Source organism: Pistacia vera, unplaced genomic scaffold (genome assembly GCF_008641045.1).
Source record: "Pistacia vera cultivar Batoury unplaced genomic scaffold, PisVer_v2 Contig21, whole genome shotgun sequence".
Taxonomy (NCBI): domain Eukaryota; kingdom Viridiplantae; phylum Streptophyta; class Magnoliopsida; order Sapindales; family Anacardiaceae; genus Pistacia; species Pistacia vera.
The window spans coordinates 918,738-940,175 of NW_022196013.1; the positions used below are offsets into that span (position 1 = coordinate 918,738).

Consider the following 21,438-nt stretch of genomic DNA (forward strand, 5'->3'; position numbering starts at 1 on the left):
GTCAATGGAGGTAATTGTTGGGTCTAACTTCTCATCTGCTGATCAAGCACTCAACTCAACTGGGCCTAACTTTGATATTATGCTTGATTATCCGCTGATCAAACACTCAGCTCAATTGGGCCTAACTCTGATATCATGCTAGAATTTGAGGTGAGTCTGACTCCTCACTCAAGAAGGCCTTGTTGAATGAGAGAATTACCCCATCTTATAAAACAATAGGATTAAATATGCCTAATCGGTGTAAGACTCAAACGCATTATATAACTAACTAATTCATCTTAATTTATAATTGATATTTGCCACAAACATAGGGAGAGAGAGAAAATAAATATATAGCAAAGCAATATAAGATTCTTTCTTGATGTCCCACAGATCTTAGACTTACCGTCTCTTAAACATAGCTTAGATCTAAAGAGTGACTTGCAGATCACTTCAAAAGCTTTATAAATATGGGATTTCTGCTTTCATGCCCTATAAGAAAACTCCTAACTGATTTTTATCCATTTTCTTTCCCTCTCTCATTCGCATTCTTATTCTCCTACTGATTCAATGGCAAGAACCGTAGAGCCTCTTGTTGTTGGGAGAGTGATAGGAGATGTTCTTGATTCTTTCTCTCCAACAATCAAAATGTTTGTAAGTTACAATAACAAGCAAGTGAGCAATGGACATGAGCTCTTTCCTTCCACAGTTTCCTTCAGACCTAGGGTTGAGATTCAAGGAGGTGATATGAGAACTTTCTTTACACTGGTAAATTCCTTTCCTCTTTTCAAATTTCTCTTCTATAATTATTCATTACATTGGGGACTCTATGAATTAATTTCTCATCTTATTAACTTGCATCTTGCTAACAAAAAAAAAAAAAAAAATTATGTCTTGTTAATTGCAGGTGATGACAGACCCAGATGTTCCTGGACCTAGTGACCCTTACTTAAGGGAGCACCTGCACTGGTATACTCTAAAACCATCAAAAAATTCTTATGTAGCGGTGTATATTAGGATACTCTTATCTTGAGTCTTTTAATTTCATGCACATCAGACTATCAGTGTTAGTACAAACACATGTCGAAGTAAAAACCCTAGTTCATGGGTTGATGGCCAACTTTCTTCAAAAAAAAAAATAAATAAATAAATAACTTCGCCAAAAGCCTAAGGGGACATCAATAGAAATGACATTTATGTCATGTATAGAAAAAATTCTATTTACTGAAGTCATTTGTACCCGCAATCAATACATAATTATCACATAATTTTTTAAATTAATAACTATCAATCATATTGACGATAAAGATTGAGAAGAGAGAAAGTGCTTATGTAAATTATTGGATACCCATTGATAATCTAGATTTTTTCCATGAGCAATATTCAAGTTACTAGTTTGTTAAAACCATGTAGCCACTGCACGTCAATCATACCAATATAATATAATCTACAAATGCTAAGTGAGAACTAACAATAATTCTGGGTTAAACCTTTTTACAGGATTGTGACAAACATACCAGGAACAACAGATGTTACATTTGGTAGGTTATATAATTTACTTTGTAGATCTTAAAGGATTTTAATCATTTTTATTAAGGAATTTCATGTATGTCAGGGAGGGAACTGGTGAGCCACGAGACGCCAAGGCCAAATATAGGCATCCACAGATTTGTTTTTGTTCTATTCAGGCAGAAAAGTAGACAAATATTTAACCCACCTTCTTCAAGGGAAAACTTCAGCACTCGAGTTTTCGCTGCCGAAAACGATCTTGGTCCACCTGTTGCAGCTGTTTACTTCAATGCACAAAGAGAAACTGCAGCTAGAAGACGCTAACCAGAGCCCCAACCACACCCGCCACCCCCCGCGCGCACACCCACGCCGCCACACACACCCCCCCCCCCCCCCCCCCCCCCAAACCAAAAAAAAAAAAAAACTTATAATAGAAAAGTTAGGTGATGTGAAGGAAGTGTTTCTGGGTTTTTATCTAAAATTACTCTTTATAATTTAAATAATATGCAGTAAGGGAGGAATTACCATCTCCTCTACCCCATTTCCGCCATTGTATTGTGAAACATCGAGTGGTTTTTTCAATTCAATTTGAGAATATTTATGGTAAATGTGGGAAACTTATTTGATATGTTCTCTAAAATTATTTCTTTATTTTTGTTGGGTTGTCTTCATTATCCCTAAATTACACGCTGAAAATATTAGAAAACAAAAATTGTAGTGTATATATATATATGTATACAAATAATATTTTTATATTTAATGCTTTTAAATATGTGATAAAACAGCCCCTTTGTTTAGGGTCTTTTTCCATTTTTTTATGCACTTAAAAGGTACGTAAAAATGTGCACGAAGGCATAGAGTCAAGCGAGTTTCATTTGATTTCTTTCTTCGTACGATTATCATCTTGGTGGGACATGTTTCTGACCCTGCACTTCTTTTTTATTTAACCTTATGGTTAAATTCATCTGCGACAGAGTTTCCATACATAGGAAGTACATTTTCAGTACCATCCATTGAGTAAACAACTAAACATCTTTCTCTTTTCTCTATCAATGGAGCCCTATTTTCAAATTGTTACAATTACAATATGACATGCGCTAGTTTCTGCGTTTGACAGCGATGCACATTTCCCTTCTTAATAATTTATATATTATATATTATATTCTACTCCCTCCGTTTAAGTTACGTTTTAGCTAATTGCACAATTTTTATGCATTGATTTTTTTAATGTAAACAAAAAGAAGAGGAGGTGCTATCAACAAGTAGAGAGAGAATATTAAAGCAGACACGCAGAGCAAAGAAAGAGAAAGAGAAGAGATGTGGGCCATCGCAAAAAGGAGAATAGAGATATAACTGAGACAAGACAAGCGACACTTATTTAGAAAAAAAATTATACCCCAAACGTCATTTAAAAAAAACGGAGGGAGTATATTATTTTTTATTTTTGTTTATTTAATAAAACTTGTTTGGATTTCAAGCCCGTGCTGCCTGTGAAAAAAAAAAAAAACTGTTACTTGTGTTTGTTTGAGAAGTATATTCTTAAACTTAACAATGACATAATTCTCTCTCTCTCTCTCTCTCTCTCCTCTCTCTCTCTCTCTCTCTCTCTTATATATTATATATATATTATATATATAATATTATAAAGTGGGAATTGCGACATAAAACGATGCTACATTGACAATATACATCAATGCAATCATCGCACAATTGAGCCTCCGTTGGATTCATTTTTTGCCCGTCAAAGCCCCTATTCCGACACAACTGCCGCACCCCATTTGGATGCCTTTTAAGATTTGCACGATAGTTTTAGGTGCATTTTTTTAATATTTTCCATATTCTCAATCCTATTCCCATATTTGTTTGTTTAATTATTTTGAAAATATTAGTATATTTTTTAATTACTTTAACCCTTTAAGTTTATTAATTTCATTAAATTCCTAGAAAAAAGTTAAAATTAACAAAAACACACCCACTTAGCCATAGTTGCCAGATTCCGGTAACCACCGTCGGTGGTAGTTGAAATCTGTCACAACGCGCTACAAAAGACCGAAACTGACCGGTATTCATCGATCTGCCTTTCCGTAAACCATTGTCGTTGACCGACAACGACGGTCATTCTTTGATCGTCAGTGATGGCCTATCTGGACTTTTGCTGCCGTCACGACTGATTTGGCTGTAGATCTGGTCTTTTTCGACGGTCATATCAGCCGTACCCCCAAATCAATCGGTCTGCTTCGTAACCCATTTTTCGCCAGATTCTGACGGTGGTGGCCAGAATCTGGCACTATGGGTTAGTGGCGGTGTTTTTGTCATTTTACAAATTTTATATATTAAGGTGTTTAGTTAAATTAACAAACCTAGGAGGTTTTTTGTTAATTTTTAAATTTTATCTCGTAATACTCACTCTATTCAACTACATAATATTATTCTCAAAATCCTATCTAAAATAACAAATAAAACAGACCCTTACAATTAACATACAGCATTATGGATTATTATGTGTAGCATATAATTAAAGAAGCCAACTGGACAACACACAATTTGATGTGTAGCGCGGGCAGTATGATTTTGTTAGTAATTTTCTCCCTCGTCACCGCTAAGATGAAAGACCTATGGAAGATTTTTCAACTTATTGTCTTTAACTTCTTGTAATTCGATGCATTCATGCAATACATAATTTAAAGAAAATTCTCTGTTCTGAACAGGTTTAGCATAACTATTAAAATCAATAACTAAATCTTAATGCGTCACAAAAATTTAACAAAAAGAAAAAAATTAATATGGTTCACATAAACTCGTCTACCTCGGAGGATCTGGAAAATGTGATTTGGGTTGGCCCAACATATAATTGTTGGATTGTGTTTAAAATGTTATCTATTGGTAATGTGAGGACCTCCACCGCCTTGAACTTAGAGGCCGTGGGGCGGTCAAATGGGGGAGGATTTTTTTTATAACATAAAGCTACGGACACCAAAATTTTGCACCGAAAATGTGTACCACCTACGTGTAACATGCCTCTGATTTTTTTAACATTTTTTTTCTAGTGAAGGGCCATCCATCAAATTTGGACGCCGTTTACTTAATGGACGTCCGTCCATATATATGGACGGGCGTCCCCATTTAAAGGACGCCCGTCCATAAATAAAATATGAAAAAAAAAACTTTGGGGACGGCCATCCAAAATTACGTTTGACGGGCGTCCATTAGGAATGGATGCCCGTCCATACTTTAAAAAAAAAAAAAAAAAAAAACGTTTGGACGAATGGACGCCCGTCCACTATTTTGGTTTCTACAAATTAAAGAAAAACTTTGGATGTACTTACGTTTTTAAAATAAAAAAAAACTTGCAGTTTCACGCAAGGCTATGGGTTTGAGATCGCCAATGAGTTAGGAAGTGTTCGTTAGTTACGCCTTGAATTCAACACCCAGCATCCTTTCTCGTCCTCTAAGCAATGACATCCATTCTCCCGGATACACTGAAGGGCCGCTTCAGTACAGAGAGCAGCAAGATCTGCTCCCACATAACCATGGGTATCTCTTGCACTCTTTCAAGATCAACCTAAAACATGCCATCAAATAAGAATGTCACTATACCAAAGAAAAAGACATAAAATGATTTATAGAAAAAAAGACATAAAATATTTATAAAAGACGATGAGATGAAGCAGATAAGAGTCCTACATCTTCCATGCTTTTAGCAAAAGTTTATAATTATATTTTTAATTTAGGGTAAGAGAACGAGAGGTTTTGAATATTTTAAAGCATCCATGACCATGAATACGATCAAGCTCTGGTTCAGTCTCAGTTTCATCCTTCTCTTTTGTGTGACAGCGTTATCATGGTTCAAGAATTGCGTAGCAAGTTGGAGCAACTGGAGACACTATTCTCTAGGTTGAGGTCCCTCAAAAATCCTAATGACCTTTTTAACAAGGTAATTCCATGGAGGCAAGAGTTTAAGATTTTCAGGGAAGTCAGTAGCGATGAAGAGAATAAGGATAAGCTACAGAACTTCAACCAGGATGCAAACGTACTAGACTGGCTGGAGGACGTCAAAAAGTTGGTTGATGATGTGCAAGAGATACTGCATGAGATTGCTATCACTGGAAAGAGTTCACAAAAGCGTGGCTTCCTTGCTCATTGTTGCAATCCAGTAGCTGATACTGCATTTACTGATACTCGTCGAATAGATAATGCAAGTAAGCGAATCCATATACTCAAGAAAAGAATGAAAGACACTGGATTGAAAGTGAGATACGAACACTTCCTAACTGCATTGGCGATCTCAAACCCATCAGCCTTCAAACCCATCAGCCTTGTGTGAAACTGTAAGTTTTTCTTTTATTTTTAAAAATGTAAGTAATGGACGGGCGTCCATTCCTTACGGACGCCCGTCCTATCCAAAGTTTTTCTTTAATTTGTAGAAACCAAAATAATGGACGGGCGTCCATTCCTTCCAAACGTTTTTTTTTTTTTTTTTAAAGTATGGACGGGCGTCCATTCCTAATGGACGCTCTTCCAAACATAAGGGACGGGCGTCCATTAGGAATGGACGCCCGTCCAAACGTAAGGTAATAGACGCCCGTCCAAACGTAAGGGACGGCCATCCAAAATTTATGGATGGCCGTCCCCAAAGATTTTTTTATTTTTTTTATTTTCATATTTTATTGATGGACGAGCGTCCTTTAAATGGGAACGCCCGTCCCTTGTACATGGACGCTCGTCCATATAATATAGACGGGCATCCATGTGAGTGAATAACCGTCCAAATTTGATGGACGGCCGTTCACTAGAAAAAAAATTGTTAAAAAGTTCAGAGGCGTGTTACACGTAGGCCGGTACACATTTTTGGTGCAAAATTTTCGGTGTCCGTAGCTTTGTTGTTTTTATAAATACCCCCCTCCCCATCATTCTTAAGAAATGTAAAAATTTAGGGAAAGATAAATCTCATTGTAGTCCTATTATTCTTTCTCTATACATATTAGTCTATTTGCTTTATATTATTGGTAATTATTATACAACACGTTATCAGCACGAAGAAATTAACAAGTGTAACGTTATGCCCTTGTTGAAAGTAAATACTTTGATCTTACATGTGTTCTTTAATCTCTGTTTTCGCCTTTATGGTTGAATTTATTTATTTATTATTAAATTTCGCCTTTATGATCGGATCTATTTATTATTGTTAAATTCTGCTTTTATGGTCAGATCTATTTATTATTGTTAAATTCCACCTTTATGGTTGAATATATTTATTATTGTTAAATTCCGCCGCTATGGTCGGATCTATTTATTATTGTTAAATTTTGCCTCTATGGTTGGATCTATTTATTATTGTTGAATACCACCTTCATGGTCGAATCTGTTTATTCTTGTTGAATACAACCTTTATAGCTAGATCTACTTTTATTATATATTCGATAACCAACATTAGTAATTGTGCTTCCATCTTATATATGATAAATGAACTTGGAATTTCATAAATAAATATTGTTTTTAGAACTTGAAGTTCTAAATACTGATTACAAACATGAAGTTTTTAAAACAGAGACAAGAAAAAAAAAAAAGGAGCAGAAGTTTCATATCATGAAGATGAAGTTCTGTAAACATCCTTATCAATTTAATTTTTTTAAGGATGGACTTCGAAACCGAAACATCGATATCCATTAATGGTGGAGATATTTGTATAGTAGACTATGCAACAATGCACACCTTCCTTTGGGATAGAAAATATTTCTTAGGTTTGACCTTTATTGAGGCTAAAATAAATACCGTATATATCAGGATCTACAAACATAATTGAGGGCTCCGGAAGAGCAACACTTTTGTTACCAAACGGAACTAAATTAAGTATCCATGATGTTTTATATTCTCGCAAATCTAGAAGAAATTTGCTTAGTTTCAAAGATATATGACTCAATGGATACCACATTGAAACTTTAAATGAAAAGGATGGAGAGTTTCTATGCATCACTACTAATATTTCATGCTAGAAGCATGTATTAGAGAAACTTCTTGCTTTCTCATCAGGGTTATATTACACATTCCTTAAGAATGTTGAAACTTATGTAGTTATGAACCAGAAGTTCACTGATCCTAAACTTTTTAAAATTTGGCATGACAGTCTTGGTCACCCAAGTTCTATTATGATGCATAGGATCATAGAAAACTCACATGGGCACCCATTAAAGAACCTGAAGATTCTATCACCTAATGAGAGTGCTTGTATTGCTTGCTTACAAGGCAAATTGACACTTACGTTGTCCATCACTAAAGTTGGTCTAAAATCCCCATCACTTTTACAAAGAATTCATGGGGACATATGTGGACCTATTCATCCACCAAGTAGACCTTTCTACTACTTTATGGTATTCATTGATACATTGGCACAATGGTCACATGTTTGTCTACTTTCTACCCGTAATGTTACCTTTGCTAGATTGCTAGCACAAATCATCAGATTACGGGCACACTTCCCAAATTACCCAATTAAAGTGATACAGATTGACAATGTTGGTGAGTTTACCTCACAGATATTTGATGATTATTGTACAATAATGAGAATTGATGTTGAGCACCCATTACCACATGTACATACCCATAATTGTATAGCAGAGACATTTTTAAAGCGTATTCAATGAATTGCAAGAACTTTGCTATTACGTACGCAATTACCGACTTTTGCTTGGGCTTATGCTGTTTTACATGCTGCGATGTTAATTCGCCTAAGACCCACTACATATCATCAATACTCTCCAATAAAACTTGTATTTGGACATTAGCTTAATATATCCCATTTAAGAACTTTTAGTTGTATTGTGTAAGTTCCAATTGCACCCCCTTAACACACCAAAATGGGACCCCAACGTTGTTCAGGAATATATATTGGCTATGACTCACCATCTATCATCAGATATCTTGAGCCCCTGATGGACGATCTATTTACTGTACATTTTTCGGATTGCCATTTTGATGAGACAACATTCCCATCTTTAGGGAAAAAAAGTAAAACTCTTGAAGTAAGGCCTGAACTTTCCTAGAAAGCAAATTCTATGTCTCATTTAGATCATTGCACATCTCAATCTGAAATTGAACTACAAAGAATAACACATTTGCAAAACAATGCCAACCAAATGGCTGATGCATTTACAAATGCAGCAAAAATAACGAGATCATACATTCCTGCTCTAAATACACCAGTAAAGATTGATGTTACCAATAAACAATCTATGTGGGCAGCGATCGATTCATCTGTTACACGCCAGAAGCATGGTAGGTCTGTTGGAGCCAAGGATATTGTTTTTAGGAAACGAAAGACACATAATCAAATAGGTGCCAATATTGACAATACTGGAATAATTGAAATTCCACATCTTCTAAACTAACTCTAGAAGAGTTAATAGTCCTTGAAAGGACACAAGCCCCTGAAGAGGAACAAATCCCTAAAGGAATGAAAGAACATAGAAATGAAGAAGTTTCTATAAACTATGCTCATAGTAAAGAAATGTAGAATCGTGAAACAACTATTGTTGATAACATATTCTCATACGTAGTAGCTACTGAAATTATGAATGATGAGTTTGAGCCACATTCTGTTGATGAATGTTGAAAGAGACATGATTGGCCAAAATGGGAAGAGGCAATTCAAGTAAAATTAACCTCCCTAACAAAACGTAGTGTATTTGGACCTGCAGTCCAAACGCTTGAAAACGTGAAACCCGTAGGATACAAATAGGTATTCACAAGGAAACGAAATGAGAAAACTGAGATTGCTAGGTATAAGGCCAGACTAGTAGCTCAAGGTTTCCTGTAGAGACCTTAAATTGATTTCAATGAGACATATTTACCAATGATGGATGCGATCAAATTTCGATATTTTATTAGTTTATCAGTCTCAAAAGGACTTGATATGCATCTCATGGATGTTGTCACTGCGTATTTGTATGGCACACTAGATACTGATATCTATATAAAAATCCCTGAAAGATTCAAAGTGCTTTAAGCAAATAAAAGGCACATGTATTCAATAAAATTGCAAAGATTTTTATATGGGTTAAAACAATCCGGACGAATGAGGTATAATCGTCTCAGTAAATATCTGATGAAGGAATGATACATCAATGATCATGTATGCTCGTGTGTCTTTATAAAAAGGTCAGAATGTAATGCCCACTTGAGGTACGAAGCTTATGTATGTTCATTTTGCCCTTAATGTTGATTGTTTGCCCTTAGTTAAGCTTGTATGTTGTTAATATTGCTTGTTTGGCCCTTAATTGAAGTGATATGTTAGTTTGGTGGAGTGGTTGCCCTGAAATTGGTGAAGACTTGGCGAAAATTGGAATTACAGACTTCGCCGGGGCGAAGAAGAATCTTCGCCGCGGTGACGTAGGCTCTATAATTCTTCGCCGAGGTGAAGAAACAGTCTTCGCCGCGGCGAAGAGTCGGTTGAAATTCTTCATGAAGGTTCTAGAGAATTTTTCCATAGGAGCAAAGTGACCATTCTACCCCCAATTAGCAAGAAAAGTGGGAAGTGAAATGTAAGAAAATTTCATGGAGAATACATTAGAGTTGGGGTTGTGATTGCAAAGAATTAAAGGGCAAAGTTAGAATTTCCAAGAAAGTGTAAGGGTAAAATGGGAAAGAGTGCTTATAAAAAGAGATATTAAGGGTTTAGTCTTATAAACCCCCTCATTTCTCTTCTTCCACCGCCACTTCCAGCCTTCATTTTCTCTCAACTTTTCACTCAATCTTCTATGGATTTTGAGGGCTCTTGGTTTGAAATTGATAAGGAGTTGATCCTAAGCAACAAGAGGTAAGAATCCTTGCTCTAAATATGAGTTTTATTTATGCAAGAGTTGAATCCTTATTAAGTTTATGCTTAGGGTTAAGAGGAAGCTTGAGCCCAATAAGAGTAGAGAGCTTTAGTGGAAACTACTCGAGCATAAGGTAAGTAAATCCAACTTAAGCTAAGATTTAAGTGATTGAATGATGTGTAGAGATTGTTTATATGAATCTTGCATGAATTCTTTATGCTTGAGATGAGTAGATGGAGTTGTTATTGAGTTTGATGATGGTTTATGGTTGGATTTCCACTATGAGAAGGGTTGGTTTTGTTGATAGAATTTGATGGAAGTTTGGATGAATTTAGAAAGAATTTGAGAAGAGTATTTGAAGTGTGTTTCCTTGGTAGGAGTTGTGATGGCTCAAGGGAGTTTACTCCAATTTTGGATGGTTTAAGAAAGAAGTAGAATTATAGTTAAAGTAGAGTTTATGTATGCATGCTTATTGTTTGATGAAATGCCTAAGAGAAGCATAAGTATGAGTAGAGAACCTTAATTTTATGCAACATTGCATATTTGCATTTCATGAGTGCATTTAAGAAAGAATTCGAAGCATGAGCCATCCATATGCATATTTTTTATATGTGTACTAACTTAAGAAAGAATCATGAATTGTGAGAGTAAAGCACTCTAAGAATAAAAAGAAAGAAAGAATAAGCACTAGAGAAAGAAAGATTAAGCACTACCGAATAAAATAAAGAAAAGTGCTAAAGAAGAGAAAAGAATAGGTTGTGCGATAGGGAACCCGTGAGTGATGAGCAGAATATCCCCACATGTACGCCGCCTTTAGTGAGCGGCCTGAGAATGAGAAGAAGAATTGGTATAGCCCGTGAGAGTGCATGCGGATAAGGGCTATACCCGAGAGAGAGAATACACTCACATGGCCAAGGGTTCCAAATCCATGCATCAACCGAGTCCGATCGGCATAGAGTAAGAAAGAATAAGAAAGAATGAGAATGAATAAGAATGAATAAGAATAAGAAAGCATGAGGAAGAAAAGAAAGAACATAATAGAAACAAAAGAAATGCATAAAAATAGAAAACATAATAAGAAAAATAGAAGAGAAGAAAGAGAATGCATTTCTATGCATTACTGCATGTGCATTTCATTCATGCATTGTTATCATGATTTCTATCATGATTAGTAAGAATAGAAGAGAAAGAAAGAAAGAATAGAGAGAGAGAATTAGTAGAGGAGAACCGTGAGAAATAGAAGCAAAGAAGAATATAAAAAGAACAAGGGAGAAAGAAAAAGAAGAAAAAGAGTAGAGTAAGGAAAAATGAAAAAGTGATGTACGGAGATAGCGGTGTAGAGGATTTACTTATTGAGCATTTTTGTGCTCACCCATTGTTTTCCATGTTTTTGCAAGAAATAGGTGAGGATGCAGTCGGATGGACATCGGCAAGCAGAGAGAAATGGCTACACTGTCCACCATTTTGATAGTTTTTGTACATGTTATTTTGTACTATGTAAAGAATGTATATATTAAGTAAAGAAACATTTGGGCCCAACTACTTTCTATTAATTATACATGTATTTTTATTAAGTATATTTTATGAGCATATTAGTAGAAAGAAGTCATTCGTTACTTCAGTGGAACAAACGATTTGGGATTATTTTATCTAAGGAAATCTGTTAATGATCCTAAATTAGTTGGCTATATAGATGTTGGGTACCTTTCTGATCCTCACAAAGCCTGCTCGCAACATGATATGTTTTCACTCATAATGGTACTACAATATTATGGTGCTCTACAAAACAGACATTGGTTGCTACTTCCTCCAACCACTCCGAGATTCTTGCACTTCATGAAGCCAGTCGAGAATGCGTATGGTTAATATCTGCAATCCATCATATTGAAAGGACATGCAAATTGCCAGATATTTCAGATGTGTTATTGATTGATCTCAAAAATGCAGCGGAAAAACAATAAATTAAAACTAAAAATCAATCACTTTCGACGCCAAGATCCGGGTATAGATCAAATTGCTTACAGGTTAATAAACATAAAAATCTGTACAATAAAAATCATAGTAAATAATCCATACGAGGATTAAGAACACACTACCGATGTTTGGAGGCTCCTCCGAATATCTATGATTTTGGACACGAACACTGTTCATTGGTAACTGTTCACTTGTTATTGTTCATCATTTACTATTCACCGTCTTTTGTTCACGTGATTCTTCGCTAATCGATCCAATGTAGGATCGCACTCACGAAAGTCTCCACAAAGATAATTCGAAGAACCGACAATTGTTTTGCTAGAACAATTGTCGGCATCAAGAATCACGAACAATCAAAATTGAAAAATTTTCTTCTTCACTTAAAGAATAAAACGTGAGAGTAAGAACCTTTTGGGTGGCTAGGGTTTTAATTGAATGAATAATTCTTATTGTTTTAATTTTAAGTTGCACTTATATAGTGCAACAATTAAAACCCTATTCCACTTAGGAATAACCATGAGCTCCAACCCTAGTTCACCCTTGTAACCAAACATACCCTTTATGGTATTTTAATTAATTAATTATTATTATAATTAAAATCAATTAATATATATAATAATATATTAACATTTAATTAATAATAATAATTCGTTTAAATATATATACATAGATATATTTAAATATAATCTCAATAATTTAATTTTAGTATTAAAATTAAATACAGGCAACAACCTCAGTAAATTTAATTGCACTGTGAGATTACCAAAATACTCTTTCATCCTGAAAGATGAAAATACCCTTCTCACAAATTGATTCTTAAATTATCTTCTAAGTGTGTGACCCGTAGGCTCCTCATCATATCGGCAGTGTGTAGTATCACGATTAATACCAATTAATCGTCTCACTACAAATAGACCAAGATTAGCCCCTAGCAAGGCATCATGGCCACCCGATATATTCGGATTCAGCGAAACCGCAGCCTGTCAATGGTATGGTTACCATGCAATCAAATCATTTCATCAACTGTTATCTCATCGAGACTGAGGTATATAAATAGTGTCAACCTTAGATATCTTCGACATGTTTGTATTCAGTTACTGGACTAATGACAAGAATATTAAATTGAATTGACCATCAACTCAATCCCACTGTGGCCTCAGATTTAGTGTCACTGCCATTTACTGAATTATCTAGTGAGATAACTTCTCCCGTACCCAAGAATGATGAATCCTTTGCCAATCCACCATAGTCTTGATACACTTCTCAATGTAGCCAATCACTACCGTATTTATAGTTTTGAATAGAATTACGTTAGGCTAGTGTCAAACTATACCAATTGGTGCACAAGCCGCTCTGATGATCTCAAGTCTAAGGATCACATGCACCACCATCCGTTAGAGGATTCATTCCATAGACATCGGGGTTACCATCCATATGGAATCCTTTGGTGGGTCTATCCAGTGAATTTGCCTCTAGCAAGCATCCATGCGTTGCACTAGATTGTCGGCAAATAACCTTGACAAGTGAGATCAATCACTGCCTTTCGACAGGGTTGTTCAACACTATGATAGCCTTACCGTATTATCTATGTCCTTGGTCAGAATAATACAAGGGCTACGGACGTTTTTAGAATGGCCACCATATGTGATCGTAGGGTTCTTACTATCAAGATTTGAAACACTTGATACCCTCGTCATGGTTCTACCATCCTAAGGACATATATTATTACATACACGATATAGAAGAATATGTCTTTAATTGATAAATAAACATTTATTATAGAGTCAGTTTTACAATAATTGATTGGCTCTAAGGCACCTACTCTAACAAGATGCTCCCACAATTATAAATGAAGACAATGTGACATGTATTACCCAAGCCAGGGGAGGATATATCAAAGGAGACAGAACCAAGCATATTTCACCGAAGTTCTTTTACACTCACGAACTCCAGTAAAACCAAGAGATTGATGTCAAACAAATACGCTCTAGTGATAATCTTGCAAATTTATTCACTAAGACTTTACCGACATCAACATTTGAAAAATTAATGTATAACATCAGTATGTGGCGACTCAATAAGTTACTAAATTAATTCTACCATTATGAGGGGGAGCATTGATCAAGAGAAGCATCGATTTGGGGGAGTTTTTAGAAAAGTTTATTGTATTATTTATTGTACAGGACATATGTGTACTGTACTCTTTTTTTCTTGATCAGGTTTTGTCCCATTGGGTTTTCTTGACAATGTTTTTAATGAGGCAGTATGAAGCACGTCCAATTTCACGTTACAGTTTCTTTGTAGAGTTGTATTTCTTTACTTAGGTTTTTTCCCACTAGGTTTTTCTTGAGTAAAGTTAAAATACAATTATCTGTAAAAGGTGGAGGTTCAAGGAGGAGTGTTGTAATATGATGGACCTCCACCACCTTGAGCTTAGAGGCAGTGGGGTGGTAAAAAAGGGGAGGGATGTTTTCTATAAATATCACCCTCACCTTCATTATTAAGAAATGTAAAAATTTAGAGAAGATAAATCTCATTGTAGTCCTATTATTCTTTCTCTATACATATTAGTCTATTTGCTTTATATTATTGGTAATTATTATACAACAATATATAATATTATATATTATATATATATATATAGTATATTATATATATATATATAAAGTTTATGCATAAACTGGTTTGAGTAGCTATTATATACATATAAAATGAGATTTTGATTAGTATAGCATTTGATTGTTGGCTTTTTGAGCAAAGGGAAGAGGGCTACAAGAATAAAAGTTTTGAGAATCTTTTTGAATTATATAATGAAAATAGCGGACACAATTATAACACAACCGTTCCATTTATTGAGTATAAATCATTACTGTATTTGGTTCGTGAGGGCTGTATAAATAATTAATGTATTTGATGAACAATGAGTATAAATTACTTAACGTTTATTTTACTAAATTGTCCTTCACAAGATTAGTGAGTATAAATCAATAATGTGTTTGGTTAAACAAGTATACATTTGGCAAAGCACATATGAAGGACATCTGAATATTTACGTTTTCTATCCGTTATCCATGAACAGCATCCAACTTTGCATATTTGGTATCTAGCTTTGTTCAGACATGTAACGCGGAGCAAATAACGAGTTTGAATAAATTATTGCCATCGACAAAAATAAAAATGCCATTTGTAGGTATTTTTTAAACAGGAATAGTCAAATAATTTCAAGTGTTTAAGTTGAAATAAAAAGTCTGCATGTCATAAGTTAGTACTAGTAATTAATTTCAACCCAACAAGAAGTGCAGTTAGTTTCCACCAAAGATCTTATGATGACCCTTGAAGGTTGTTTCAATGCCGCGGCATTAAAAGTCTGTAATGTGAATGACAATTGTTAAAATGAATTGACAATATCCCTGCATTATCATTGTTTTGTTATGTTAATAATTAACTGAGTTTTATGCTTGTTTGTATTGAGCGATAGTTATACATTGCCAAAACTTATATTAATTCGTATTCGGGCAAATGTTTTGTTCAACTCAGATTTTTTCCCATTAGATCACAAAAACTCATAGTATGAAATGGAATATGCATTGCCATGCATATACGAAACTATTACGCATGCACGTTTATTGCAAAGTGAGAAAAAAACACAGCTTCCCACTTCATAGAAGTAATTGGATAACACGAGTTTCATTTCCTTAAATAGCCAGTGGGGAAGTTATATTTTACAGATAAATTAATAAAATTAGACACCGCTCCTATTCCTAATTTGTGTTTACACTGTCCCCTGGTGCTGAAGTCCTCCAGAATTCATGACTTCATCAACAACATGAATCCAACACAATTCAACAATATAATACATCGTTATACAACAACCACAGAGATTACAATGTTCTCAAAGAATTAGTTTAACCACGTATAAAAAAATGCGCAAAGCACTTTAAAATTCGTCAGTCCATAGTTTGTCATGAAAGGATTGCAAATCCTCAAGACCAAACCAATCCTCCTTCATCTTTAGTGTCGAACAACAAATTAATTGTTGAGCCCTTATATGTTTTAATGTGACAAAAAAAATAAAAAAATTGATTGGTATTTAACAAACATGCAAAGGTATGACAAGAAGTCATAACAAAAATAGAAGACGTTGTTTTCCCAGTTAGTATGACTGTGTAGGACAAAGGAACGACCGTTCCTAGTTTCATAGAGATGCCCAGATGAACGTTCCTATAGCACGACCATGTTCCAAATGATCATGCATTCTCCTGCCCAAAATAGAGGTAGGCAAGGCCCAGTCCTAGCCGGGTCTAGGACTAGTCCCAAATTGGGATCGATCATTCAAGGACCAATCCCAATTGGGCTGGGATCGGTCCAAGGCCAATGAAAATTCTTAGGGCTCGGACCGATCACTAGGACTGGAAAATTACTTTAGCCTCCCTTAATTTTTTTATATCTTTGGCTAAATAAAAAATTATGTAGGGGGGTTTATATAATTTTTCAAAGGGTGATTTGTAAATTTTTTAATTAATTAGTAAATAAATATAAATGAATGTTTAAGTGGTTACAAATTTATCAATAAAACTACACTTACGACTTTTTCATACAACCTTTTTATACAATTTTGATGTGACAACTCGTGATTGGTCAGCTCGCATTTAAGCAAATGAGACCCACTACGAGTTGACCAATCATGAGCTATTACATCAGGGTTGTATGAAAAAGTTGTAAGTGTAATGCTGCTCTAAATTTATATGGTTTTAATTTAAAGAGATAATTTAATTTTAACATAAATACAATATTCACACTTCACAAATAAACAATTAAATAAATTTATTTTATTAAATTATTAATTTACATCGGCAAAATTTACATCATCTAAATCTGTGTTTTTGAAGAGGTCGAGTAGTTTGGGATCTTCAAGGTGCTACTATAGTCTTCTGTCTGCATGAGTCCAATCCTGTAAACATTTTATGACTTCAGCCATCTCATTGGTTAAAGAGCATCTTCTGTCTTCAACAATGCGGCCACTAATTGAGAATGTTGTCTCAGATGCAATTGTCGAAACTGGCTCAAATAAAATGTTGCGTGCCATTTGGGCTATAGTGGGGAATCAACTTCGATTTTGGTTCCATCATTGAAGTAGATCCATCTCATGCTTCTCTTGCTTGATCATGCAAGACATGTCCATTTATAGGTATCGTTGCAGCTCATTTGGTCTGTGTCTGTACGAGTTGTAGTTGCTACTTCCACCATCACCGCTACTGAGTCCTGTATACATCCACATTCTCGATCCTTGTTGATAAATGTCTTTATCAAGGTCCTGCTAGTCGTCTCTATTAGGTGCTCCATTGTACCTAGTCTGATATAAAGAAAAAAAGGCTTTCTAATTTTCTGTTAAAGTATATCAAATAAGAACTATAGTCATGTCCTAAATGTTGGCATATCTCAATAACCATACAATTAAATACGTTTAATTTAAACCTAGGATCTACATTAAGACCTAATCCATTTAAGAATGGAATATCACACCAATATTTCTGGTATTTTGTTTCCATGTCTGAAATAATATGCATTAAGTTTGGATTATATCTATGTTTAGCAAAAGTTTTAGAAATTTGAAGTAAAATATCTAATGCTAAATTAGTAGTAGGATAATAAATACCACTTAATGTATCAGTGGAATTGTAAAACGCTTTAAGAAATGATGAAAAACATTGCAAACCATCCAATCATCATCGTTGATGACTTCATTAGGATAGTTCTTCCGGTTGACGAACTCTGTAATTTGTGTTGCGATTGGCATAGCTCTTTGCAGCATCAAGTACGTGGAGTTCCAACAGATAGGCATGTCCGTACATAACTTCTTTGGTCGAACTCATGGCTTCTCTTGGTGACAATATTTTACGTACTCATTCTATCTTGTATTGCTACCGGTAATGAATCTGATAATCACGCGCACCCTTTCAATCCTTGCATGTATAGCTTCTAAACCTGCTTTAACAATAAATTAATGATGTAGCAAGCATATCTCTGGTGTAAAAAATTTGCCTTCACCAAGCCGATCCAATCTCTTTTCAAATAAAGAAATTGTTGCTGTGTTAGCAATTGCATTATAGAGCGTTAGCACCACAACTCTCTCAGTTAATACATAATCTTGCAAAACTTCTATAATTGTAAAATAAATAGTCTCAACACTATATTTAGCATATAATTGTTTAAAACCTATCAATTTTTGTTATAAACGCCAACTATGATCTAGGTAATGTATTGTGACACTCAAAAAATCTGTTTTTGATCTAGCAGTCCATATGTTTGAAGTAACTGCAATCAATATATTCCTAAAATTTTCAAATTCTTTTTTAAGTTGATCTCTTATTTTAGTAGAAATTTTTTGTATATCCTTTTTACTTGTACCTCTCTACTAATAAGGCTATATTGTGGACAAAAAACAATTTTAATTATATCAACAAAAAAGGATTTTCATATAAAGAAAAAGGAGAGTCCATAGCAACTATGTATCTTGTTATTTCCTCTTGTGCTTGGAGTACATTATATTGTCAGGTTGAGAGAGTTGAAGATCGTGGATTAAAATTAAGTTGAGTTTGAATTTTTTTATCGGTCCGGTTGAAGTTGAACCGGACTACATATATTGGGGGTGCTTCTTCTCTAGGTGCCATCACATCGTTGAAATCCCGTGCTTAGCACCAATAACGGTTGGAAAAAAATTACATACCCCGCATGTGTCTTCTCCTACCCATTTGGCTTTGCCCGTTTTGATTTGGTGAATAATTGCCATACTCGGGACACGACCCTCTTCGATGGTCTTCCCGTGGAGTCATAGCTCGCTTGTGTTTGGCTGGATGCAGTCTCGACCGTTTCTGGTTGTGGAATTGCTGCCTCTAGAAAGGGTGAAAATGGATCGGAACCTTATATTTCTTCGATGGATGGAGGAATTGGAACATAATACTCATTTGGGGATGATCCTCCGAGTGCATAATTTGGGAAATCCATTATGAATTTATGATAAAATAATAAATAACTAAAATGGAAGAAATTGAATAATATAATAATAATATGAATAATAGATGTAATTGAAAAATGGAAGAAATTGGATAATATAAATAATAAATGAATAAATATACATATAAATTGAAGAGAGTTTGAGAATTGGAGTAGAGAGAATGAGAGATTGAGAGTTGTGAGGAAAATGGGCGGTTCTAGGGCTTATTTATAGTTTAGGTTTGGAGGAGAAGTGAAAGAAAATAAATTTTTCTTCTTTTTTGTAAAATTTTGTTTTAACATTTATATTTATTGGTAATTCTATAAAATAAGGGGGTTATGGATATTTTTTAGGGGTTTAAATAAAATTAGGGCCCGAGCCTGTAGGAAGGACCAACCTAAGGATCGGTCCCTCCTCGTTGGGCCTAGTTCAGGTTTTGGCCTGGTCTTTATAGGACCGGTCTTGGGGTCCAGTTTTTTGGACCCGGGCCAAAATTCCCACCTCTAATCCAAAATGAAGTCAAGTCGCTCAATCGGCACGACCAAGCTGCATGCTTGTTCCAACCAAGTCAAAAGTCAAAGTACTTAGGATTCAAATGATTTCACTCCTTTGACAAATCTTGAAGAAAAAGCCTTGAAGATCAAGTTTAAGTTTAAGTGTTTCAAGTGGAACAAGCATGTCGCATGATCGGTCCTACTCAAAGATTGTTCTTGACAAAACATCATCGTTCAAGGAAGCCATGCATGCTTCTGAAATTTTATGGATTTTTAAGAAGCCAATGGACTAATCGTTTCTCATGGTGAACTGACCGTTTCTTGTGGTGGAATGACCGTTCACGATGGTGGAACGATCATTTCATAAACCCTAAAGCTAAGCAAAAGTATCTGTTATGTCGGGAATAACCATTCGTGATGGTGGAAAGCTCGTTCCTCTAGGTATTGCAACTTTTCAGAGTTGCATTAAATGCAGCACCGGCTTTGTACTTCAAAGGGGAGAGACAAGCAATAAATAAGGTATTTTATTGCAAGGAAAGACAAAGAGAATATCAGAGAAACAAAGGTCTTATGAAAAACATTCTCATATAATCCCTCGAGCTAAAATCCAAATCATTCTCACTCTCTTGTACTCATATTGAAAACCTTCGAGAGTATTGTTCTTATTGTGTGTTTAAGCCTAGTTTAAGAGTCAAACATTCAGAAGCTCTTATTCAAACATCTTGTAGGCGAAATCTTGTAAATCTTGAGGCAAAATCTTGTCAAACTAGTGTAAATGGCGAAATCTGATTCTAGTGGAACTTCAAGGAGGTTGCCTTGAAAAAGTGGATGTAGGAGGCTTGTGGATATAGCTCCGAACCACTATAAATTTTTGAGCATTTCTTCTCTCTCAACTCATTCATTATTCCTTACATATTTACTTAAACATCATTATCACTTGTTCTTATTCATTGCTCTCTCATTTATTGCTCGCCATTGTTTATCTTTATTGATTATTAACATTGTCATTCATTGCTTGTTGAGTTTATTTATTGTACATTGATTAGTTAAATGAAAGTTTTTATTCCGAAATTACTTTCATTGATACCTATTCACCACCCTCCCCCCTCTAGGAATATTTGCCATATAAGATTTTACAATTGGTATCAGAGCTTGGGCTCTTGTGTAGAAAATCTAATTGTTTCAATAGTTAATCGATCTAGATATGGGTAGTGCATCAACACCTATCTTTAATGAAGGCCATTGTACTACAAGACCCCTATTGTTTTGTGGTCTAAACTACACACATTGGAGAATTAGGATGAGACTTCATATTAGGTCCATAGATTACAATTTGTGGAAATAGTAGAACATGGGAACTACGTTCCCATGGACCCTAATCCAAGTCTTCCAAAAGAGGAAGATGACTACACGGTAGATAATGAAAATAAATTAAGCTTAAATGAAAAAGCTCTTAACATTTTGTTTTGTTCTCTTGATGCTATAGAGTTTGGAAGAGTTTCAGCATGTGAAACGGCTAAAGATGCATGAGAAATTCTTCAAACAACTCATGAAGGAACAAGTCAAGTGAAGGAATCAAAGATTGAGATGCTATTCTATAACTATGAGCTATTTGAGGTGAAAATCAGAGAAAGCATCACCAACATGTTGTTAGTTGCTGTACTGGGTTTATGCA

At 34.9% G+C, this 21,438-nt stretch overlaps 1 protein-coding gene across 1 annotated transcript; it reads left to right on the forward strand.

Annotated features, from left to right (window-relative positions):
- The first annotated feature begins 488 nt into the window (after positions 1–488).
- Positions 489–1,856, forward strand: LOC116129236 (protein TERMINAL FLOWER 1-like). The gene is made up of 4 exons (XM_031414987.1): positions 489–747; positions 887–948; positions 1,480–1,520; positions 1,595–1,856. Exons 1-4 carry the CDS (start codon positions 550–552, stop codon positions 1,810–1,812), a joined length of 519 nt encoding a protein of 172 aa, XP_031270847.1. The 5' UTR covers positions 489–549; the 3' UTR covers positions 1,813–1,856.
- The last annotated feature ends 19,582 nt before the right edge of the window (positions 1,857–21,438 follow it).

Excerpts from the sequence above, each read along its gene's own strand:
- LOC116129236 (XM_031414987.1), top strand. The coding sequence starts at position 550 with ATGGCAAGAACCGTAGAGCCTCTTGTTGTTGGGAGAGTGATAGGAGAT. Across the intron at positions 949-1,479 it reads TTAAGGGAGCACCTGCACTG|GATTGTGACAAACATACCAG; the intron begins GTATACTCTAAA and ends ACCTTTTTACAG. Across the intron at positions 1,521-1,594 it reads AACAACAGATGTTACATTTG|GGAGGGAACTGGTGAGCCAC; the intron begins GTAGGTTATATA and ends CATGTATGTCAG.